Source organism: Arvicanthis niloticus, chromosome 5 (assembly GCF_011762505.2).
Source record: "Arvicanthis niloticus isolate mArvNil1 chromosome 5, mArvNil1.pat.X, whole genome shotgun sequence".
Taxonomy (NCBI): Eukaryota; Metazoa; Chordata; class Mammalia; order Rodentia; family Muridae; genus Arvicanthis; species Arvicanthis niloticus.
In genome coordinates this window covers 41,405,724-41,428,053 of record NC_047662.1, presented here as the reverse complement: position 1 = coordinate 41,428,053, position 22,330 = coordinate 41,405,724, and the positions used below count along the sequence as shown (strand labels likewise).

The window sequence follows — 22,330 nt, the reverse complement described above, 5'->3', positions numbered from 1 at the left end:
TCTGAAACTGTAAGCAAGCACCCAATTAAATAATTTAAAAGAGTTGCGTTGGTCATGGTGTCTCTTCACTGCAACAGAACAGAGACTAAGACATACGGTAATTTTCCCCTTTTCTGAGGTGTTTATGTGTGTGTGAGATAAATATGTGTGTGGTGCATACAGACAAGTGTGCAGATATGTGAACCTAGGAGCAGTCCTACAGGCCAGAGGAGGATGACAGGTGTCCTTCTCTATTACTCTCTGCCTCATCCTTGAGATGAAGTGTCTAAGTAGACCTGGATATAAGCTAGCAAGCCCTGACAACCCCCTTCTCTGTCTCCACAGCACTGGGGCCAAGGCACATGTGAGCACGCGCTGCTTTTGTCTGCGTGCTTGAACCGGGGACCTAATGCTTGTGCAGCAAGCACTCTACTCACTAAGTGATCTCCTTAGCCCTGGGTGCTGCAGTGTCACCTAACTGCCATTGTTTGTGATACCAGAGATCAGAAAAGCAAGGGCCTCACACTTGTTGGGTCTGCAGCTACCACTGAGCAATGCCTTCAAGTCCTGGCCGTTTAGTTTTGAGCAAGCAGTATTCAAATGGCATAATGATACAGTTTGCTTTTGATTTTTTAAATCTAGGTCAGTAACTGCTGTCTTCTCTGACAGAGGATGTATTCTGCCTATGTTTGGAGGTCGCTGACACCTACCAGTTTCCTGGGATTATCTTCTACCTGGTCCCTTTGTCCTTGACTCAGTATTTCCTCTTCCTTCCTTTTTGGAGTTAACCATGCATTTCTAGTGTTCCATTTTATCTGATTTACTTAGGTTTTAGTTGTACTCTTAAATTCTAAGGTGGCTCCTCTGAGGAAAACAAACTTTAAATTCCCATAAATAAAAGCTCCTGTCATGAAGCACTTGACAGCAATACCAATGAGCCCCATCTGTCCATTATATATTAGATTTATCACTACCATAGGTGTTTGACATTTCTGTACTTTAAGAACTGGTTACATGGTTCTCTTACATGTCACTCTGGCTCTCTCCTCTCTCGCCCCACTTCTGTTGTTGGCTAGTATGTTCATCTACTGTGAAACCTCAGTGATGTGCATGTGGCTTCAGGAAGCTTTGAGTCTCCCAAACAAAGGATGTAGTTAGAGAATATTGACTTCCATATTTCCTGCTAAGAAAGTTTGCCTGCTGCTAGTGAAGAGCAGTGAACCCTTGTCACCCTCTCTCTAGTGTGATTTCTCTCTGGGCAAGCAGCTCAGACCACAGGCTTTGCGTTACATTACAGCTCATGAGTCAGTCTGTTATTGGACTTTCAAACTTCTCCTTTCTTCAGGTTGTAACAAGTACTTGCCAAATGACAGGTGCTTTAGAAAGGTTTCCTGAACAAGATTAAGTGAATTTCAAATAAGTCCATAGCCTTGCCCTTTTAAATTCTAGCTGCCTGCCTATTAATAGACTTTAAAGAAGTTCCATAGGTGACTCACTTGACGGCCTACTAACCCCTTGGCCACATAACTAAGCGGCATGCCCTCAGAACTACCCAAACACTTGAGAGGATACAGAGGGGTCCAGCTATGCTACCTGCACAAAAAGCTACCAAGCAGCACCATCTTTAAAGATTACAACCCACTATGCTCAGTCAGTTACCTCACGAACAGGTCTGGATGTGCGAAAAAGTCTGCGTACATTTCTAACAGAGATCTTCTCTCGAGAATAAATGTTGGAAGAACTACCTGCAAAACAGACATTCGACTCCTGAGGATCAAACTCCATGAGATCCAGATTCTGTACTGTTGAACGTCCCAGATCGGAATGCTCACTGCCCACCCAGCAGATGCAGAACTTTAGAGGGATTCCGAACACCTCCATGTTCCTCTGTGCAAGCCTCAGCTGTCCCTGTGACACCAGCACTTAATGAAGTATGACAAACGTCACACAAGACATAAGTGCTGTTTGGGGAACCAGGAAGATGGCAGAGCTAAGAATTTATCAAGCTGCTTCTTTCTTAGAGGAGAGTAAGGCTATAATAGAGGTGACAAAATAAAACATGAAGGTGGTAGAGGGGGACAAGAATCCCCTCTACCTAGATGGAATCACAAAACCAGAGTGTGACAGGTACTAGGCTAAGTTAGTATGGATCCTATCAGACTCCAAAGTTTTAATTTTAAATAAATATATAATGTTGGAGGGCATGAATCTAAATATGGTGAGGCTGGCAAGGATTTCTCACTTATTGCGAATCGATCTGTTATTAGTCCGTTCAGCCTGCCCACTGTCATCTCTGAGCACTGTCTTTTACTCAGCCACAGAGATGCTCAGTTCACTCGTCTCCGTGCACACTGCACAGGAGGCAAGTGAAACACACGCAGGATCACTCCACTCATCTGTGAGCACTCACCCACCCACTCAGCTCACACATGCCACGGAGGGAATACAGCTCCGGTTCTTACCTTTGTGAGGTCCATCCCAAGCCTGACTTGTGATAAGAGGTGCATGATAACGCTCTTGTGCTCCTCCACTGACCCTGCCTCCCCATCATCATCTCTGTCATCATGTGAGTCAAAGAGATCTACAACAGAACCGCTCGTCTTAGGCTGGCTTTGGACTGACTGGAGGTGCCCTGTCAGTCCCGCAAACATTTCTAAGAAAACAAAGTTCTCGGAGGCTCCTCACCAGCATCACTTGTGCCATTGGACATGGAGGAATTCAGTGACTCTGTGGTGTCTGGGCGTTTTAAGCTATTTCCAGAGCTGCTGTGTGTCAAGGCTGAGGCAGATCCAGAAGAACTGAATGTAAGAAAACAAAACAAAACAAAACAAAACAACAAAAGCAATTAGTGAAACAGGTCAGATTTTTTTAGTGAAAGAGAGCAACCTGGAATGTAGATGTTGATGCACAGTTACTTGAAATCAGTACACAGAGACACGGCAGAAACAGCTAGACTCCTACAGGCAGCTACCTGCAGGCATCCCACACTGAGCCTGTGCTTTGTGCACAGGATGAGCTCAACTGAGCCCAGCTGAAGGCAGTGATGGAGGCCAGGAGACAGACCTCTGCCTCTGCATCCAAATCTAACCCCGAGTTCACTTCCTCACTTCTCTGTGCACATAGAGATGAGCAAGTGACTGGCAATTTTCTCAAAAAATGGCAACAGTTCAAGTTGTGGGCTGTGGATCACACCTCTGACCTTCAGCATTTGGGATGCTGAGGCAGGAGAATTGTTTTGAGTTTCAGGCCACCCTGAGTGTGACTCTGCAGAAATCAAAACAGCAACGTAATCCATTGAAATCTTGGGTTCCTGTCTTTATTTTCTGAGATTCTTAGCAAAGTCCACAGAGAATACTTTTTCTCAATATTTAAAAAGTAAATTTGAAATAACATTTTAAAGTATATTACTTTTACAAATATATTTATGGCAATTTACTGGTGTGAAACTGTCTTTATGAGCAGGTTATGGTAAAAAGATAACTTTATGAACAGGTTTAAGGAGGTCTAAAAAGAGCCTCCTCTAAAAATTATCAGTATCTACCTAAGAATTCACATATAAATTAAATAACCAGCATGCTGGCATAGACCTTTAATCCTTACATTTGGGAGGCAGAGGCAAGTCATTCTCTATGAGTTTAAGGTTAATTGAGTGTACACTGAGAATTCCAGGCCAGCTAGGGCTATATAATAAGACCTCATCTCAAAAAGAAAAAAAAAATCATAGGACAAGCAATTATGTAAAGTATAAAAACATAAACCAAACTTTTCATAATACAGACAAAGACAAGTCTTTTTATAAATCTTTCAGAACAATGTACATTGTAGACACTAGCTAAATAGTTTACTGTGTCATTTTGATCTCACAGCAGAAAGGCTCGGCAAGTGCAGAGTGCTTACACCCTGGCCTGCAGCACACGCCTCCACAGTGCCCAGCTCCAGAGCGGATAGTTCCAACTGCTGCTTCTCGGCATCACCCAGAGCACACAGTCCAGGCTTCACCCCCACTGTGAAACACCTAACTATGTGAGGCAAACGAACAATGACATGTACAGAACACTTTCACCACCTAAAACTCTGCTGGGCTCTGCTGAAATTAATATATTAAAAATTAAGATTAGAATATGTATGTATCCTACATTAAATATAGCTACCTTGGTGACCTTGTTTTGATCTATTTTTCAAAATTCCTTAGGTAATTAGTTACTTACTGCTTCATTACTAATTTAGTATTAATACACACCACAAGGGGCTATAAAGCATACCTCACTAATTTTAAGAAGCAATGGAATGAATGAAAGACCCAGGTAAGAATTTAAATTATTTTTACATGAAAGACTTGTATGAGAATTCTTGTCACAATATTTGGTTCTTTGGCATATTATCAAAATAGAATCAATCTTTTAAGCCAACTCAACTTTATACCAATTTTATACCAGATTAATCTTTAAACCTTAACTGCTATAAAACTGAGTTTTACTTTGATAAAATCCAAAGGCCTGTGGTACCGTTTCTCTATAGCAATAGTTGCGAGGCCTATGGGTGGCGCAGCGAGTACAAACATTTGCCAAGCCTGATGACTGGAGTTCAATCCTAGAACATGCACGGTGAAAAGAGAAAAATGACTCCTGAAAGTTGTTGTCCGATCCCTACAGGTAACTGTGGTACAGCCCCCATACACAAAATGTAGTAAGAAATTAAAAAGAAAGCAGCTAGTGTTTAAGAGACTCTTTAAATTCTGTTTAAATATAAAACAGCTGAACCTTTAAAAAAGAAAACCAAGTTTTTACTTTGGATTTTTTTCTAAATGGCTATTTGTTGAACCTGTAATGTTATGCAAGCACTAATTACGACACACCATTTTTTGTTTGATTTTGTTGAGTGATCTATTTCTCTATCCCTAGGCAAAGATGAATAACTATGTTAGATTTTTAAAAATTTATAATTCTTTTGGAAACGTAATGATTTCTAATAGTTTATGACACAACATGCAGCACTAAACACTATAACTCTGTCCATCTGTGCTGTCCCCAGCCCTCAGGCCTTGCCCCATGGCCTGTACTCTGTTCTAATCTAGCTAGTGTCCAAGACCCTTGTCCCACCCCATTATCCCCACACTCCCAGACGCAACTCTGAATAGCACAGTGTGCACAGCAGCCCAAGCAGGTCTAACCCGTTGTCCCATTCACATGGATTCTTACTCACCCTGAATTGGAACCATCCCTGTTCCTCCATCCAAAATCAACACTGAATATCTGAAAACTGACCAACTACTTCCCCATACACTGTATGGACAACAACCAAACCGAACCAAACTTCCACTCAGTGGGGGCAGTCTAGAATCTCACACTAGACACACAGCCAAGGAAAGAAGTCCACATGTCCAGGTCTCATCACAAAACACAAACAATACAAAAGGCCAAGATGGTATATAAGCCCTGGGACTACCAGGCCTACAGAAGAAATACTCTCCAATGAGAATTACCTAGATGAACCCTAAGGCACAGAACTTAAAAGAATAACCATGAACTTCATCCAAGAATTCAAGGAGCTTAATGAAGACACAAATGGCTCAATGAACTTCAGGAGAATAGCAACAAGATGATGCCCAAGGAAACACAAACATCGGGAGACGGGAGAAGACTAGTGGTGCTGAAGAGAACCCAAGTAAATTAAGATGGAATTGAAAACCCCACTAACCCAATGAGAAAGCCCAGGGAAAGCCTTACAGGTAGCATGGAGCAAGGGGGAAGACAGCCAGTTAGGAACTGAAGGAACTAGAGAAATGGATGTGCGAACAAAGCATATGAAAGATAAAAACTTAAGAACATGGAGGGACTGTGAGATAATACAAAACCATCAAAGATGGGTCTAGAGAGATGGCTCACAGACCAAGTCTAGTGGTAACCAAGAGCTGCATGACTGGACTTAACACCCATTCAACAGTGAATTCATGTCTGATACTGTAAACCTAGGCAACTACCTGCGGCCAGTGAGGCCATGAAACTGAGGAGAGCCTACTACTGCTGCTACATTCCCAAACCACCATATTCTCTAACTGCATTCTAAATACATATCCTTATAAATAAGGGACAGTGTAGCTCCCACCTCACACCAAAAAGCTTCATTTTGTAGCAGACAGACAGCATTACAAAAAGCAAATGACTCTGGGGTGGCCCCATTGGGGTTACGGTAGAAAGATCTTAAGAATCAGAGAACCAGGATGTGTGCTGCAGAACTGTAGTATCTCAACAGCATGGCTACCTAACAAGCCTTAACAGTGATAACACCAGTTGACACGCCAATGTGGATGGAGGAAATCTAACTGTGTCTCCTCTAGATGAAGAGATACAAGTAATTAACAATTATTGAGAGCAGGAGATTCAAGTCTCCAGGGAGAGCCCCCTGATGCTTATCCAATACCACGGCCAGCCTTAAGCACATACATAACTGAGCAACAGTGGATGAACTCAGCAGGCGGTATTTACATACCTACTCATATATATACACACATATAGGTAACTATACATATGTGAAACTATTAAAAAAAGGTCATGAATTTGAGAAAGGGAAAATGTATAAACAGTAAACATATGAAAAAAATTTAAAGGAGGGGAGGGATTAGATGAGACAGAGAGCAAGAGAAGGAGAGCCTACCATGTAAAGCTAACTCCTTCTGTTCATCCCACCCCTTCCTCCTGACTCACACTCCAGATGGTCATGTATACCACATGTAAGTTACTTTCCCTCAACTTTAAAAGCTGAATTTCCCTCATTAACATGAACTTCACAAGCCAACAGTGGGTTTCCTGTGAGTCTCGTGCACACTTAAAAAGAACAAAAACAAAGTCCTACACACATTTCTTTCTCTCTCTTTTCCCTCCACTTCCTTTTCTTCCTCCTCCTCTTCCTCCTCCTTCTTTTTTTTTTTTTTTTTTTTTTTTTTAACCTTTTCCTTTTTGGTTTTACAAGACAGGATTTCTCTGTGTAGCCCTGGCTGTCCTAGAACTTTGTAGACCAGGCTGGCTTTGAACTCACAAAGATCTGCTTTGCCTCCTGAGTTGCTGGGATTAAAGACATGTGCTACCACTACCTGGCACTACATACATTTCTTACTGAAAGAAAGAACTTTCAATGCCTAAGGCTTGGCTGACATACAGCTTGCAGTTCACATATAATCCATCCCAGGTTTATCTTGCCACATAAAGCAAAACCCAAGCTCCATCAGTTATACCAACTTCCAAGAGCAGGGAAAGTGCCCAGCAAAACCAAAGCTGAGCATCTATCTCTCTGAGAAGCGAATGCCTTCTGAGTGCAGGTCTGACTTACACTGTTCTTATGTGAATGTTCACAGTGAGTCATCCACACTGAACTTAGTATTACCCTCATTTTACCAACGAGAAAATTGAGTTGCACAGGAAAAGAAAGCTGACTAAGGTCATCCAACAAAACTGACTCACAAGTCAATGGATCTGAGGTTCTAGAATTCAGACACCATAGCAACCTGCCTGTACACAGAGGCCGACAGGCCTTTTCCCTATTAGCTAACATCTAAGTGGTGCTGAAAGCCTTTCCTGTACAATGTTACATACCTAGCTTTCCTTTAATGCAATAAAACAGGTCAAACATTTTTGAATGTGGAAAAACGTATCAGCAGGATCTGGCAAACCTTCGTGCTCAGTATCTCACTTCCAGTACTTAGTTGAATACCAGGTTTTGTCTCCTCTTTCTACCTGTAGTCTAGCCTATCCTCTACACTACACAAGCTGGGGCAACTAAAATGAAGACCCGGCCAGCAGCTGCCAACATTCATGGGAAGATGTTCACAATTCCTAAAGGTTAACAAATTAAACAGTATATGTCCTGCACATCAGCCACACTACTTACGAATAAATCAAGCACTCTGCCCTCCATGCCTTTGGGTGAGGATGGGGCACAAGAGATTTTATTTGTAACAACTAAAATCTAATTAAAACTATAATTGACAGCCTATCAATAAATGAACAAACTAGTACAGTAACAGGCCTACAATATAAAAATGCCCAGCAATACAAAGAGAATGCGCTAGTGACACATCAATACAAGGCTAGCATGACGGAGCTTCAAAGTGCAGTGCTGTGTAAAAGGAAGCCAGTGTTTGCTGTGTGGTCCCATGAACACAACATTCTTCTGGTCCTCTTTATTGTTACTGGTTCCTGTCGTCCCCCCCCCACCCCCCGTGGGGTTGGTTAATTCATGCCAGGCAAGCACTTAACCACTGAGCTACACCTCAGTCCTGTTACATTCTTAAAGAAGGAGAAAACTATCTAGTGACAGCAAAGAGATGAGTGGCTGCTTGTGGGTGAGAAGACATGTGTTGGGAGAAAGGACAAAGGGACAAGATGGAACTTTGAAATGGCTGTTGAAATGGCTGTGCTCCCGAGACTATTGATGGTTTGAAGTACACAAATGCTCATGCGACTGTATCGATTATGCCTTCGCAAAAAGACAAAACAAGAAACCCAAGAGAAACATGAGGAGCAGAGGCAATGCCACATACACAGCAGGGTTTCTCATTACTGCTTCTTAGAATGAAAAGGAACATCTGGAGTAGACTTTCACTTTTAATTCCCAGCCTTCTCTCTCCTGACCTTGACATTGGGAAAACTCAGGTCTCTATTGGTGTTTTTTTTTTTTTTTTTTTTTTTTTTTTTAAATGTGTGAGTGTTTTTGCTGTTGCTTGTATTGTATTAGTCCTCATACATGACAATTCATATGGGTGGTAGGTACAACTAAGTAGTTAAGCAAATGCTTCCCACCTGCAGGGCCAAGGGCTCAATTTCCAGCAGTAGACAGCAACAACAAACCCCTAGCAAAAAAAGGACTGAAGTGTGAACAGTAAGAAAGTGCTTGCCTCTGCTTATTTAAAACCAGCCTCCCCTACTAGGTACTTAGTCATTTATGTTTTTTCCAGTGTTTGAGTGTTGGAAAGAGGGAAACATTTTTCCACAAAAAGTAGGTAGTAAACTAAATGCAGCTGCCTTACTTTTCACTTAGGTATACTTTGGGGTCTATAGGCCTACACTACTGTGGAGGTTTTACGATTTATTAAGCTGTTGCTTTTGCTGTTGATTTGCCCTGCGTCTGCCTTCTTGGTGCTGAGATTAAAGGTGTGCACCGTCACACTCCAGGCTACTTTGAAAAGGTTGTAGAGAATCCCACTGAATAGGCATTTTTATTGCTGTTCATAGTCATATTACTGTCATTCTTCAGTAGCCTCCTACAGTTAGACAAACCATAAAGCGATCAGCTAGTCACGCACTTATTTACAGGTGTAGATTAGCTATAGGATCAATGTCCACAAGTGGAACTGTTGGGCTACGGACAGCACTTGTAATCATGGCAAAGATTAACTCCTTCTTCATGCAACTAGGTTGGTCATTCCTCACCAGCAGGGCTGGTGCATACCATCTGAATTCTTGTCTAGCTATTTAAATAGGGCCTCAATGTGCTCTCAATGAGAAATTATTAAGAAGCTGACTACTAATTTTGCATGTTAAAATGTATATTTATCTATGTATCTTTTCTTCATGTCTTTTGTTTGTTTTTCTCTTATGCAAAGTCTTAGTCTCTAGATGATGGTTATGTATTGGAGAAATTTATACTTTTGTCCACGTGAAGTGCCAGTTTGTCAGCATGTTTTCAAATATTTATGCTGTTCTTTCTTTGGTTAGAACTTACTGCCTACTTTAAGTTGTAGGTTCTGGTCTTCGTTATGGTGGCTGAGTTCATGTTTCTTCCATATCTCTAGATTGCATTCCAATCTAGAATTGCAGGGTAATGATGTCACTCAGGTGGTTCTGTTTGAGATTCCCTGTATCTTAAATGTCCCCTCCAAAACAAAGCAAATCACCATCCAGTGAAATTCAAATCACCAGTGATCCCTATTGTTTTCAACGCTTCAAAGCACTACTGATGCAGTAACTGAAGGTGTTTGCCCATGTCTAATCTGACTTGCAGAGCCTGGCCATCAATGCTGCAAATTGCATCCTATAAACTTAAGACACTCTGGGCAATGGTGAGCGCAGGCCTCCATCCTCAGGGCTTTCTATAAGGCTAACAGGTAAGGAAGCTGTGCTGCTGACTGGTCCCAGGACTGTGTGTCAATCTGCTGGAAAAGGGCTCTCCCTCTGAGGAGAAACCAATCCACCTCCACACCTGTCTAGCAGGGTTCAATTTGCCCATTCTTTCCTCTTCTCATCCTCATTTCTGTTCTCTGTATGTAACCTCATCACACCTTAGAATCACCTTCTCTTTCTTCTCTGGGAACCCGTCCCTAGCTCAAGACCTGAATGTGTCCCATGGTTTCCTATACATAACCATAATGCATGCTATCGTGTGAACATTTACGTAGTTATACATGGTGCGTAAGCTTATGTGTCCTATATGTACGCATGACCCTACTGAGCAAAAGAGGGCACTGAATTCCCTGGAACTGAAGTTACAGGCAGATGTAAGCTGCCATGTGGGGCTGAGAACCAAACCTGGATCCTCTGAAAGAACACCCAGTGTTCATAACTCCTGAGCTCTCTTTCCAGCCTCGTTCCTAAATTCTAATGTTGAAACTTGAGTTACCAATGTGGCAGTACTAAGAGGTGCGGCTTTTGAGTGGCAATCAAGTCAGGAGATAAGAACTCTGGTACACAGGATTAGAGGCTCCAGAGATCTGCTTTGCCTTCAACCACAAGAGAACATTACCAGATAGTGTTACCTGTTACCTGTGAAACAGCAAGCAAGCCTCCCACCACAAAACAGTCTTTGAGCACCCAGATTTTGGACTGTACTATGAGAAATAAAATCCTATTATTTATAAGCTTCCAGTCTAAAACCACCCCAAAAGACTAAGACACCATACCATGCATTGTGGAATATATATATTCCCCCAACAAACTGAGTTATTTTCTATCATACCTCCACCCAATAAAATTCCAGCTTAAAGTTGTTAAATATCCTCATTCCTATACAAACATATGTAGTGTGACTCTTTCCTGATGGCAGTGCCACTACAGAAATATACAGAGCTAATCTAACATTACCGGCACATTACCATAACTGATGCTATTTATTCAGTTTGTATTATTAAATCAGGAGTCAAATCATTAAGTCAAAACTGTCACAGAACTGACTTTGCTCAATAAACCTTTTCATGAGGCAAGTGTGTCAATAACAGCAGTCTGAAGACCACATCTTTTAAAATTTGAACAATACATTATTCATATACTTACTCTATTAAGCGCTTTGGGGATGAACCACTTTGATGGAATTCATCAGCATCGTAGAACTCGTCTTCACTGCTAGAGTAAGAGAACTCTGGGACTGTATTTGGAGACAAGTTGACATGGCTGGGAGGAGTTAGACTGCTGCTAGGTGGTGAATTCCCACTGCCTAGGAGTCAAAAGTTTTCAATTAGGGAAAATGGTGGTAACTGGGGAGATAGGCCCACAATAGACCTTTCTAAAGTCAAGACTGAGTTTGGTCAACTGATAAAATTCTCACCTTATTTTTTCGACAGTTAAATCAGACAATAAAAAGAAGAAGGCCGATTGTGATACAGACTGGGGACATAGCCTTTTTATCTTTATTCATTTTACAGTACTGAACACTGATTCCAGGGCTTCACACATACTAAAAAAATGTTCTCTCATGGAGCAATCTCCATGAGCAATAACACCCACAGCCTGGATACAACCTTTTAAAAAAATTCTGTATCTCCACTTTGTAATCTAAGATTAACTTGTGCTCTGCAGTGGGAGTTCTTCTGACTGCACACTGGTACTTGGCATCCCACAACAGACGTCAGTGCCAGTGGGAGCCTCGCACTTTATATCATACACTCAGATACCAACAGCAGTGCCAACACAAGACTGCAGGACTGCTAGACACTGCTTGAACACCACAGAGTCTTCAAGCCACTCATCACAGAAAATGTGGAACCTTTCCACAAAGTCCTGGTACACAGCACCCACATCCTTCTTCCTACACCTCCATCAGGTGCATATGGCTCAGAGCAGAGATAAAAGAGAGCTACTAAGGGAAGCATGCAGAAAAGGAAGGCCACAAGAGCATCTTCTAACAACAGACTCTAATCAAAGGCAGAATTAATGGAGAGCCAGAGGAAAGACTACCATCTGGTCTCTGCATGTTTGCTACACTGTACAGTAATGAGTGAGAGCAGACATCAGGGCAGGGAGACTCGCTTACTGTCTGTCTGACTGATGGCTGTCAGGTTATTTGTGACTAATTTATCACAGATGCCTGGTGGACTCTGAAGTAACTGAGATTACTGCTATTGCTGCCAATCAAAAGCCAAGGAACCCAGGCATGATGGTGCATTCCTTTGCTCTTAGCACTGTGGAGACAGAGGCAGGATATCTCTGTGAAGTCAAGGCCAGTATACACAGCTAGTTATGGGCCACCCACAACTACAAGGAGACACCCTGTCAAAAACAACTAACAAGAAAAACAAAGACAGCAGTAACAGGAAAAAAAAAAAGATCTACCTCTAGACTTTTAGCATGTTCTTGTATCTTGGTTCAGTTAATAAAATAAACCAGCCAGCTATCCTTTGTACCAGGTTCACAAAGATCCTTTTAGACAAAATGGCTTGTTCCCTAAAGATCATTGTAGAAATTCCAAAGGTAACTTGCCTTGCCAAATAACTAAATTCTCTCTGTTCCTCAATAGCAAAAAAGGGACCAAAGAAACTCTTGTTGGAATAGACCATGAATCACAACAATTAATAGGAAAATTGTATTTGTGACCATACAATGGAAAACATAAGAAAATGGATGTGAATGTAAACTGCAAGCCACGTATTAAGATTTCAATATGAAAGGGAATATTTTTTTCTGTGCTAGAGAAGGAAAAAAAGATGGAGGAAATAGGGAAGTCAAAATGAAAACAAAACAGAAATCATAAACTAACTTAAGTTTTTAATGTCCTTAAATCCATGTCTAAAATGTTAAGATACTTTCCATTAATAGTCAGCGGTTTAAAGGTGATTATGGTCCTGCAAGGTGATACTTGCTAAAATATCTAAACATTTTTTGTTGTTGTAGCTGAATCATTTTTTTTTTTTAATTTATAAAGCTGGAAGAGAACAAATGCTTGTTTTTTTCATTGTCAACAGTGGTGTGCCATTTTATATATGTTCCTAATGCTTATGGAACTCTCCCAAATTAAAGTTATTCAAAAAGAAAAAAAAGTTATGATACTTTATAGTACCTTCTTCAAAAATAATTCTCAGAAGATAACTCTCACCCTCTGAAAATAATTGATATTAAAACTGGTTGACATACAGAAACGTTCCTCACATTCTCATTTACCAACCAGTTCTGTGTATTTCCAAGTGGAGACATTTTGGCCACTTTACAATTTGAACATAATCACATCACACAAATGAAAAACAAAGCTCACAGGTTAGGTTTTTTTTTTTTTTCCTTTTGTAGCCCTGGCTGGCCTGTAACTCAGTATATGATCGAGCTAGCCTCAAACTTGCAGCAATCCCTGCTCCAGCTTCCCTATGCTGGCATGACACACACCTACAAGTTCTGTTTTTAAGTTAAGATATGACAGAGTTCACAAAATAAAAAAGCAAAAAAACCCTTAACCCCATTACTAAAACTGTTTATTAGCATTTCTCAAGAAAAAGTACTACTGTTGACTCCTATTTTTTTTCTTCTTTAGAAGACATTTATGCTGTTAAATATGAAAAAGCCCAAGTATAGCATTACTCACTGCCCCAAAATTTAATATGGGCTAAGGTCACATGATAATTTTTTTCACTGGTACACAGAAAAAGTTAAACCAAGGAAGTGTCTGTGAAGTGACAAGAAATGTCAGGGTCCCACTGCTCACCAGGAGCTATAGTCTTTAAATTTCTGCATTTAACAGAGTCAAAAGTTATAAATTCAGCCGGGCAGTGATAGCACATGCCTTTAATCCCAGCCCTTGGGAGGCAGAGGCAGGCGGATTTCTGAGTTCGAGGCCAGCCTGGTCTACAGAGTGAGTTCCAGGACAGCCAGGGCTATACAGAGAAACCCTGTCTCGAAAAAAAAAAAGGTTGTAAATTCATTTCCTTGAGTCTGATTCTATAGTTAACAAGATGCAAATTTAACTAGCTTTAAAACAAGAAATAAACCTAGTATCTAACATGGGTGTAGCCCTATATATCAGAAAGAGGGAAAAAACAACTATAAATAAAATATAAATTAAAATGACATATTTAGTACTACAAAATTGACAAAAATGAGACCAATAAATGTTTCCAAAGTACCTGGGTCAAAGGTGAATAGTGACTGATTGCCCTACTAAGAAAATCCTGTGGTCACCTATATCAGTGGGCAAACTGCAAATACCCACCAGGTGACTGTGAAAACAATGCTGCAGACCTAACCATGCAAGCAGGGAAGTTCTAGTCGTCTCTGCTGTAAGAGCCAGTCACCGACACACACGAGTCTACTGCGGTCAGGACAGAGTGACAGTGCAGGTGGACACACGCACATGAGAGCATCACCAGGCCTTCCAGCTTCCGGTCTGCACTCCTACACTGTCAGAGTCCTTGTCCATGAGACAGTGTGCGAGTCTCAAATTAACAATTCATTTAAAAAAATTCAATCAGAAGCCCAAGCAGAGGGTATATAAACAAAGCCCTATATTAGAAAATGAAATTATAATTACTAATATTCTTGGCTCCATTACATAACTACCCACTTTAAGGAGGAACTGCAATTAAAAACTAAGCTATTGTTAGTGTCAGCAGCTATTACAGTTCTTTATCCTTTTCCCTACTGGGAGCCAAACACAAACCTCACGTTAATGAAAAGTTCTAAGAAGTAAAGGTTACCCAGATCTGTACCTGTACTATTTGGTGTTGGAGTCTGATGATGTCCCAAGGCAGCTAACACAGGCCCAACAGGTAAGGAAGAAGGACGCTGCTCTGACTTACACAACTGAGCGGGTTCTGGATTTGAATATGTGAAATAAGTTAGATGAACAGCCAACATATACTTAGCAACTTCAACTGTTTGGAAATAAAACTCCTGGATATGAAGTTTTCTACAGTAATTCAAATTCATGTTTCTTATATGACCTTCCAGCCTCTCAGAGTCCCTGACACTCTCAACAGCAGCAGAGCCAGTCAGGGCAGCCAACACCCAGCACAACAGTGCTTCTAAAACTCAAGCCACATAAGAGCAGACACAGAGCCCACTCCCCTCATAAATGCTAATAGCAAGCTCATTGTCTGAAGAACTAGAAATCCATGAAAGACTTCATGCGGTATCTTTACATAGGACTCCCCTTATACAGGGTAATCTCTGGCCTTATTGTCATTTGAGAACACAGAGACGTACAGTGCAACTAACAGAGTTTTGAGAAAAGACCTCACTCAGCTCAGATCAACTTCAACTCTTGGGGATCCTCTTACCTCAGCCTCCTACATGCTGAGATCATAGGTATGAGCCAATATGCCTGGCTTTTGTTAATTTTATTTCCTTTAAATTGGATTAATTATTCTCCTCTCAACTAGTAGGCATCTTACACTTCATATGCATTCCCTTTCTCACTAATGTCCACTGTGGTAAAATATTTATATTGTTCAGAATTATAAAGAGCGCCCCACATTTACATATTCCTGGGTTACACTTAACTAGGTCAGCAGTATCAGTTTTTCTTGGTGTCACAGAATCCAGTCCTCCTAGTAGACCTGAACCTTCACCGCTGTGCTGTCTACTGCCTCTGAAAACCAAGCCTCTTTCATTCTATTTCAAAAACATCACTCCCCAAGATACTTTCTTCTTCTTCCAGCTCATTTTCAGCTATATTATTTTGTGACTGCTATTATTTTCAAAATATAAAAAAACTTTATGATTATTGTGATTATCAAATTAAGTTTTTCTTATCTATTATTCTGTGAAACATGGTTCCAAATACTATACCTGGAGGTAAGACAGTCTGGGAAGGCATTGTGCTGACCACAGGTTCCAAGGGACTAGGCTGGTATATTGCATCTACAGGATTAATAGTACTCTGAGATAAGAAACACAGCAGAGTTATTTTTAGTTAGATGTCCTTTCATGCTGACCCACCCAAACAAATAAAATGCCACATTTCTAACAGCACAATCCATAGGATAGTATATAGGTAAGTTGGTCAAAATGCAAAGGGGAAATGTATCTTTTTTTACAGAGGTGTAAGAGTTTCTCCCACTAGAGCATAGAAAGGAAGAAAAAATGATTGAATCTCGGTCACAGAAGGAAGGAAGAAAAATGATTGAATCACGGTCACAGAAGGAAGCTAAATGAAAAACCTGCAAGGCAAGAAAGCCAAATAACAACTTCATTCAACTCGGCACTCCCACTCTTACCTCACCATAGCATGTTAGTAACAGCGCATCAGTTACCAGATGATGGTCTGCACCGTTTGCTTCAACGTCATCTCCTGCCCCAGCACTGTGCAGCACACAGCACCGCACATCATGTCTAATCATGGCACCTGGCTATACACTCACCATGTACATGAAAAAGCCTTTGTTGAGGACATTTGTGTGTGTGGGGGTGCTCAACTATGTGATAGCAATGTTTGGGCAAGGACAAAAATGTAGATTTCTCTGATTCCAAACCAAGGAGTTATTCTTTTTTTTGTTTGTTTGTTTGTTTGTTTGTTTTTTGTTTTTGTTTTGTTTTTCGAGACAGGGTTTCTCTGTATAGCCCTGGCTATCCTGGAACTCACTGTGTAGACCAGGCTGGCCTTGAACTCAGAGATCCACCTGTCTCTCCAAGGAGTTATTCTGACAGGATGGTTTACCTTAAACCAAACTCCAAAACTCCACAGTCAACTCACGCTGCCTTTAAAGAGGGAGGCAGTCTGCATGAATTTATGATGCTCAATTCATTGAGAGAACTGATTTAAGATAGGGTATGATTTTTGCCCAGGCTGGACTGCCTGAGCTCTCTTCATGCTGTGAGGATAGAGGTTTGCTAGTGTGCACGGCTTGTTTAAGCATGATCTTGGCTACTCAAGTATCCCCAAATATATCCACAAAACCCTAAAAACACTTAGCAACATAAACTGAGGCCACGGTAAAGGGATTTCTTTCATTTAATGTTTAAATTATTTTCAGGCTATCAAAACCCTTCCCTATTTTAAAAAGCTATTCAATCTGATTTTCTTAAATAGTTTGAATATAAGAATTCTGATTCTAGTTACCATAGATATTAACTGAAAACCAAAGGACAATTGCAAATGGCACCATGAAAACGACCCTTAATAAGCAAGTATCTAGTAAAGTGAATTAGGGAATGTACTGAAACTGAGACCTGGAACTTTAATTTCTTGAACTCCTTAAACCTCTCATCCTCTCTGGGCCTCAGTTTTCCTTGCACTAGGCCTCAAAAGACCAGAGCAAGCCTGAATGAGTCAGCCAGGCTCAGTGCCGCCCGTCAAGCTGAAACGCCAAGGAAACAGGCAGATGCTGCAACAGGCCACGTCTTCCTCTTCAAAGGAAATTCAAGTTTGCCTGAGTCTGCTTTGATCCAGATTATAAGAAAACTAACTAGATGTTGTAATCAGTGTTGTCTGTGTCCATGTCACCTTATAAAACTCACTATTTAAGACAGTATCCCATCAGAGCTCATCCTTCTTAAGTTAGAGGCTCCAAAATCCATGAATCACAGATAAACTAATTAGATCTATAATAAAGTTTGCTGTAATTTTGCCTTTTTGATAGCATATAGATTAAAAATATACAGCCTTTTCTTGTTTGGATGGATTAAGAATTGCCTTTATCTTAAGATACTAGTCAATTTCAGCTTAAAAAAAAAAGTCATTTTACAACTTCCTTTTAAAAGTTTATACAAACTTCCTTTTTAAAAACTTTATACAACTTCCTTTTAAAAGGAAGTTTATACAACGAGTAATCCTCAACTGTAATCTATTGGGACATTAATGAATCCATGCCAAATCAATGTGTAAATAAAACATGCAAAGTGTGCACAGCTACTGAATGTGTCTACTGTACCTTATAACAACATACAGAGGTAAAAGCTTCGGCTCTGTCATTCATGACAGTATTAAGACTGGAGCAGTTGAGTGACTTCTCCAGAGTCTCATTCGGTGAGCGGCAGGCCTACTGCACAGTCCCAGCATTCTAGCTCTCGGCCAGCATCACCGTCTTCTCAAATTTTTATGCAAAAGGACTACAGTTTCAGAGCAAATTATTCAAATCAGTTTTCTACAAGTTTAAATATTTGAACCTTCCCACTGTTCTTAAATTGCAAAAGATCAAATGTTTGTAGTATGCTTTCTAAAACCCTGCATCTTTTTATACACATGAATTAGCCTTTGAGGGGAAAAAAAATTAAAAGTAACCAAAACTTGAGTTTTGCATAAGTGTGTCCCTTGGGAATGAGAACACACACTCCTAGCCCACAAGGCTACCTCAGAAAGAGAGATCACACTGCACTACATTTATACGACGTACTTGTAGTGGATCATACAGTCAGGGTTGACACTTTGAATAGAGAAAGAAAAATCCCAATATACTACTATATTTAATTCATATTTCAAAAATGATTTCTTTATCTTTTGTCTAATTTTTTAATTTATTTTTTAAACATTTTATGTACATTGGTGTTTTGCCTGCATGCATGAGGGAGTCACATCCCCTGCAATAGGAGTTCCAGACAGTGTGAGCTGCCATGCGGGTGCTGTGAATCAAACCTAGGTCCTCTGAACAGCAGCTAGTGCTTTTAACCACTGAGCCATCTCTCCAGCCCCCTACAAACAGATATTTTAAAGACTCATAATAATAAACTTGTATCCTATTTCAAACTAGATGAAAAGTCAACAAGTTTACTCCCCCTCCCCCCGCAAGGCATGATAAGATTGTCAAGGTTCTAATGTGTCATCTTCAGATCTTAGACAAGCTGGCACTGAGCTTCAGGATACAGAGGCTGCTTACTGTTTTAACAATAGTTTCTGCTTCTCTCTGAGATAAGGTCTCTTGGAGCCTGGACTAGGCTCAGACTCCCTAATGTAGCTGATGAACCCCTGATCCTCCTGTCCCTGCTTCCTGAGAGCTAGTATGACAGGTGACATCATTACATCTAGTTGATGTGGTGCTGGGGGAAAAAAAATTAAATGCAGGGCTTCATGCATGCTAAGCAAAAACTCTCAGCTGAACTATATCCACAGCTCTACTTTAGGAATAGTCCACAGAAGTCACTAAAATTATAACTACAGACCTTAACTTATTTTTGTGTGACTATATAATGAGTGTGTGTGTGTGTGTGTGTGTGTGTGTGCACGCACACACACATATGCTACTGTGCACAGTGGCCAGAAGCCAACAGTGGTTGCTTTTCTCTATCACTTGGTCTCTCCCCTACTCCCAATGCTCGGCTATGCCACCATGCCTGGCTTTTAGGTAGGTGTGGTGAATCCAAATTCTGGTCCTCATGCCTTCATGGCAGGCCCAACTGAGACATCTCCCCAGCCTTCCAACTATTAATCATTAAAATTTTTGATTACCAGCTGAGAATATTGCCACAAACTCTATTTATAAATGAAGTGTTAAAGAGTAACAGAAAGGTAAAGAGCTGAAGAAAGAATAACTATGTCCAAGAATCCATGTTACCTGTTCTTCCAAGAATACATTATGCAACACAGTACTAATGACAAGTACATAGTCTAAACAGGAAGCAGAGGTGAACATATAAATGTAAGCATTTCTAATAGATGGTCTGTTGATATTGCACATACTTCCCCTTTTATCTGAGACAATGTTTCATAAGAAATGCAGCTTAGTGAGAGACGCGACATGAAAGCTAATTAACCCTTCAAGTTGACACATGCAAAGTGATTCATTCACAGAACCAATACTTAGAACAATTTTAAGACTGTCATTTCCCCTCCAAATGATTGTTGAAAGATGGCCAATGTTAGGAGCTCAAGGAAGATTGCGAGATAACAACAAGAAGCAGTGAGTATGTGAAGAGAGGAGTGTGCGCTGAGAAGTGAACAGAGACTCAGGCTGCTCCTGACAGGATGGTTAAGGCTCTGCAGGAGTAAAGGAACACAGGCTGCATTAGACTTACTATAATTCCATCTGCGTGCTGCTCCGCATTACTCTGGTCCTTAAGGAAAAATGTTAAAGATATTAACTTCATTCTCACATTTTTGTAATGTCGTGTGTACTTTTCCTAACAAGAAAGCTTCTTTTACTATGTAAGTAATAAAGTGAGAACATGACTTCTCTGCTTCCACTGAGACCTCCATTTCATGTGTGCACACTCTTAACTAGACACAATTCTATTATGTTGACACAGCCAACAGGACAGAAGAGCAGTACTGTGACAGTCCCTTTCAGAGGCTCGGTGAGGTACCCTACTTACTTACAGATGAGTAAGTAAGGATGAAGACCCTCAAATTTTCCAAGTTTCAATTTTACAGTAAGTTATGCCAACTCTTCACAATTCCTAATTCTATTCCACTTTATACGGTGACCCTTATGTAAAATAGTATCTGAAAAATCAAGGATGAGCAGGATTCACATATCTGCTTTACAGAATCATACAATACATTCTAATTTTTGTTTCAATAACCTGAACAGGTGTGTGCATGGAATGATGATGTAACAGCTAATACTACCTGGCAAGTATTTTACGTACACTGATTCACTTATTCTATCAATAACTCTGTTACAGGGTTTTTTGGCCTATTTGTTTGGATTCTGAAACAGGGTCTCATGTGTCCCAGCCTGGACTAAAACGATGACCCTGAATTATTGATCTTCCTACCTTCAATTACAGGCTCACACCCCCACACCAGGTTTACAGAGAACTGGAGATAGCCCCCAGGATTTGGTGCAGGCAGACACTTTACTAAGTGAATCTACCTCGGTGCCCACAGGCAGCATCATTGTCACCACTGGACTGATACTGTGCTAGAGGTGAGTTCCCAATCCACACTGTCCCACACAGTTCATTCTTAGATAACTGCCCTGGTCTCTTCTATTCCCTACTCCTACTTCCCACTTGCCCTCTATCAGACTCTGCCCAACACACGTGTCAACAGTGTAGCAATCTTACAGGATGGCCTCATCTGCAGGGATGGGAGAGCATCACCTGGTTGAGTACCAACCATCTAAGAAGCCATCCGAGATCTCTGGAAAAAGAACATACTGAGAAAAATCTGAGGAAACAAAAAAACCTCCAAAAATGTTCAAAGTTAAGCATATGTAATATAATTAATGTCCTTTTAGAATACAACTCAGAAAACTACTTTTCTTGGGTTTCTTCATGGTCACTCATGTAAAAATCATACCTGTTTTAGAGGTTTTTTTAAAAACTGGATATTTTATTTATTTACATTTCAGACGTTATCCCCTTTCCACACCCCCCCACGAGGGTTTTTAAAGATTTATTATGTATACAGCATTTTGCCTGCATGCATGCCTGCAGGCCAGAAGAGGACACCAGATCTCACTATAGATGGTTGTGAGCCACCATGTGGTTGCTGGGAATTGAACTCAGAACCTCTAGAAGAGCAGCCAGTGCTCTTAACCACTGAGCCATCTCTCCCGCCACCTATTTCAGAGTTTTTATGAAGAAAAAATGAGAAAATACAGGAAAGTATTTAAGGGAGAAAAGTTAGATACAAAACTAAGCTTTTTGTTTTGTTTCTTTGAGACAGGGTTTCTCTAAGAAGCTTTGGCTGTCCTTAAACTCACAGAGATCTGCCTGCCTCTGCCTCCTAAGTGTTAGATCAAATGTGTGCACCACCACACTTGTCACTAAAACCAAGTTTTTAAAATAAAAGCAACTAGCGTAATCCTTGCCTCACTCAAGTACACAATGTAAGTGCACTGTCCTGGAGGGCTTCTGTCAACTTGACACAAACTTAGATGTATCTGGGAAGAGGAGACCAACTGAGAAACTGTCTATATCAGAGTGTCTGTAGGTAAGTCTGCAGAGCACATTTTTGATTAATGACTGATGGTGGGGAGTAGCCCACTGTGGGTGTTACCACCTGGGCAAGTGGTCCTGGGTGGTAGCAAGAAAGCAGGCTGAGCAAGCAATGGAGTGAAACAAACCCTTTCCTCTTCAAGATGCCTTTGGTCATGGTGTTTGTCACAGCAATAGAAACTGTAACTAGAACATGCAGTACACCAAATAAAAGCATCAGAGAGACTCAGAATGGGATACCGTAACAGCTATAGCCTTTACTTTTTCCACTAGACACCTGGGAGACATTCCAAAACAGCAATGCAAAAAGAGACTGGGTACATAGTGGTGTGACAGATAACATGAATAAT

General features: G+C 40.7%; 1 protein-coding gene across 15 annotated transcripts in view; it reads right to left on the bottom strand.

Moving 5' to 3' along the window:
• Osbpl9 (oxysterol binding protein like 9) overlaps positions 1-22,330 on the bottom strand; it is a 133,954-nt gene that overhangs the window by 7,988 nt on the left and 103,636 nt on the right. For 9 of the 15 annotated variants that reach the window (XM_034502018.2, XM_034502017.2, XM_076934474.1 and 6 more), the window contains 6 exons: positions 15,954-16,044; positions 14,873-14,977; positions 11,241-11,400; positions 2,665-2,777; positions 2,442-2,560; positions 1,639-1,724 (listed from right to left, as the gene is read on the bottom strand). In XM_034502018.2, coding sequence (XP_034357909.2) covers positions 1,639-1,724; positions 2,442-2,560; positions 2,665-2,777; positions 11,241-11,400; positions 14,873-14,977; positions 15,954-16,044 — 674 coding nt within the window. Of the gene's footprint in view, positions 1-1,638; positions 1,725-2,441; positions 2,561-2,664; positions 2,778-11,240; positions 11,401-14,872; positions 14,978-15,953; positions 16,045-20,111; positions 20,151-22,330 lie in introns of all 15 variants that reach the window. The other 6 variants (XM_034502016.2, XM_034502015.2, XM_076934475.1 and 3 more) reach the window with 1 other exon arrangement.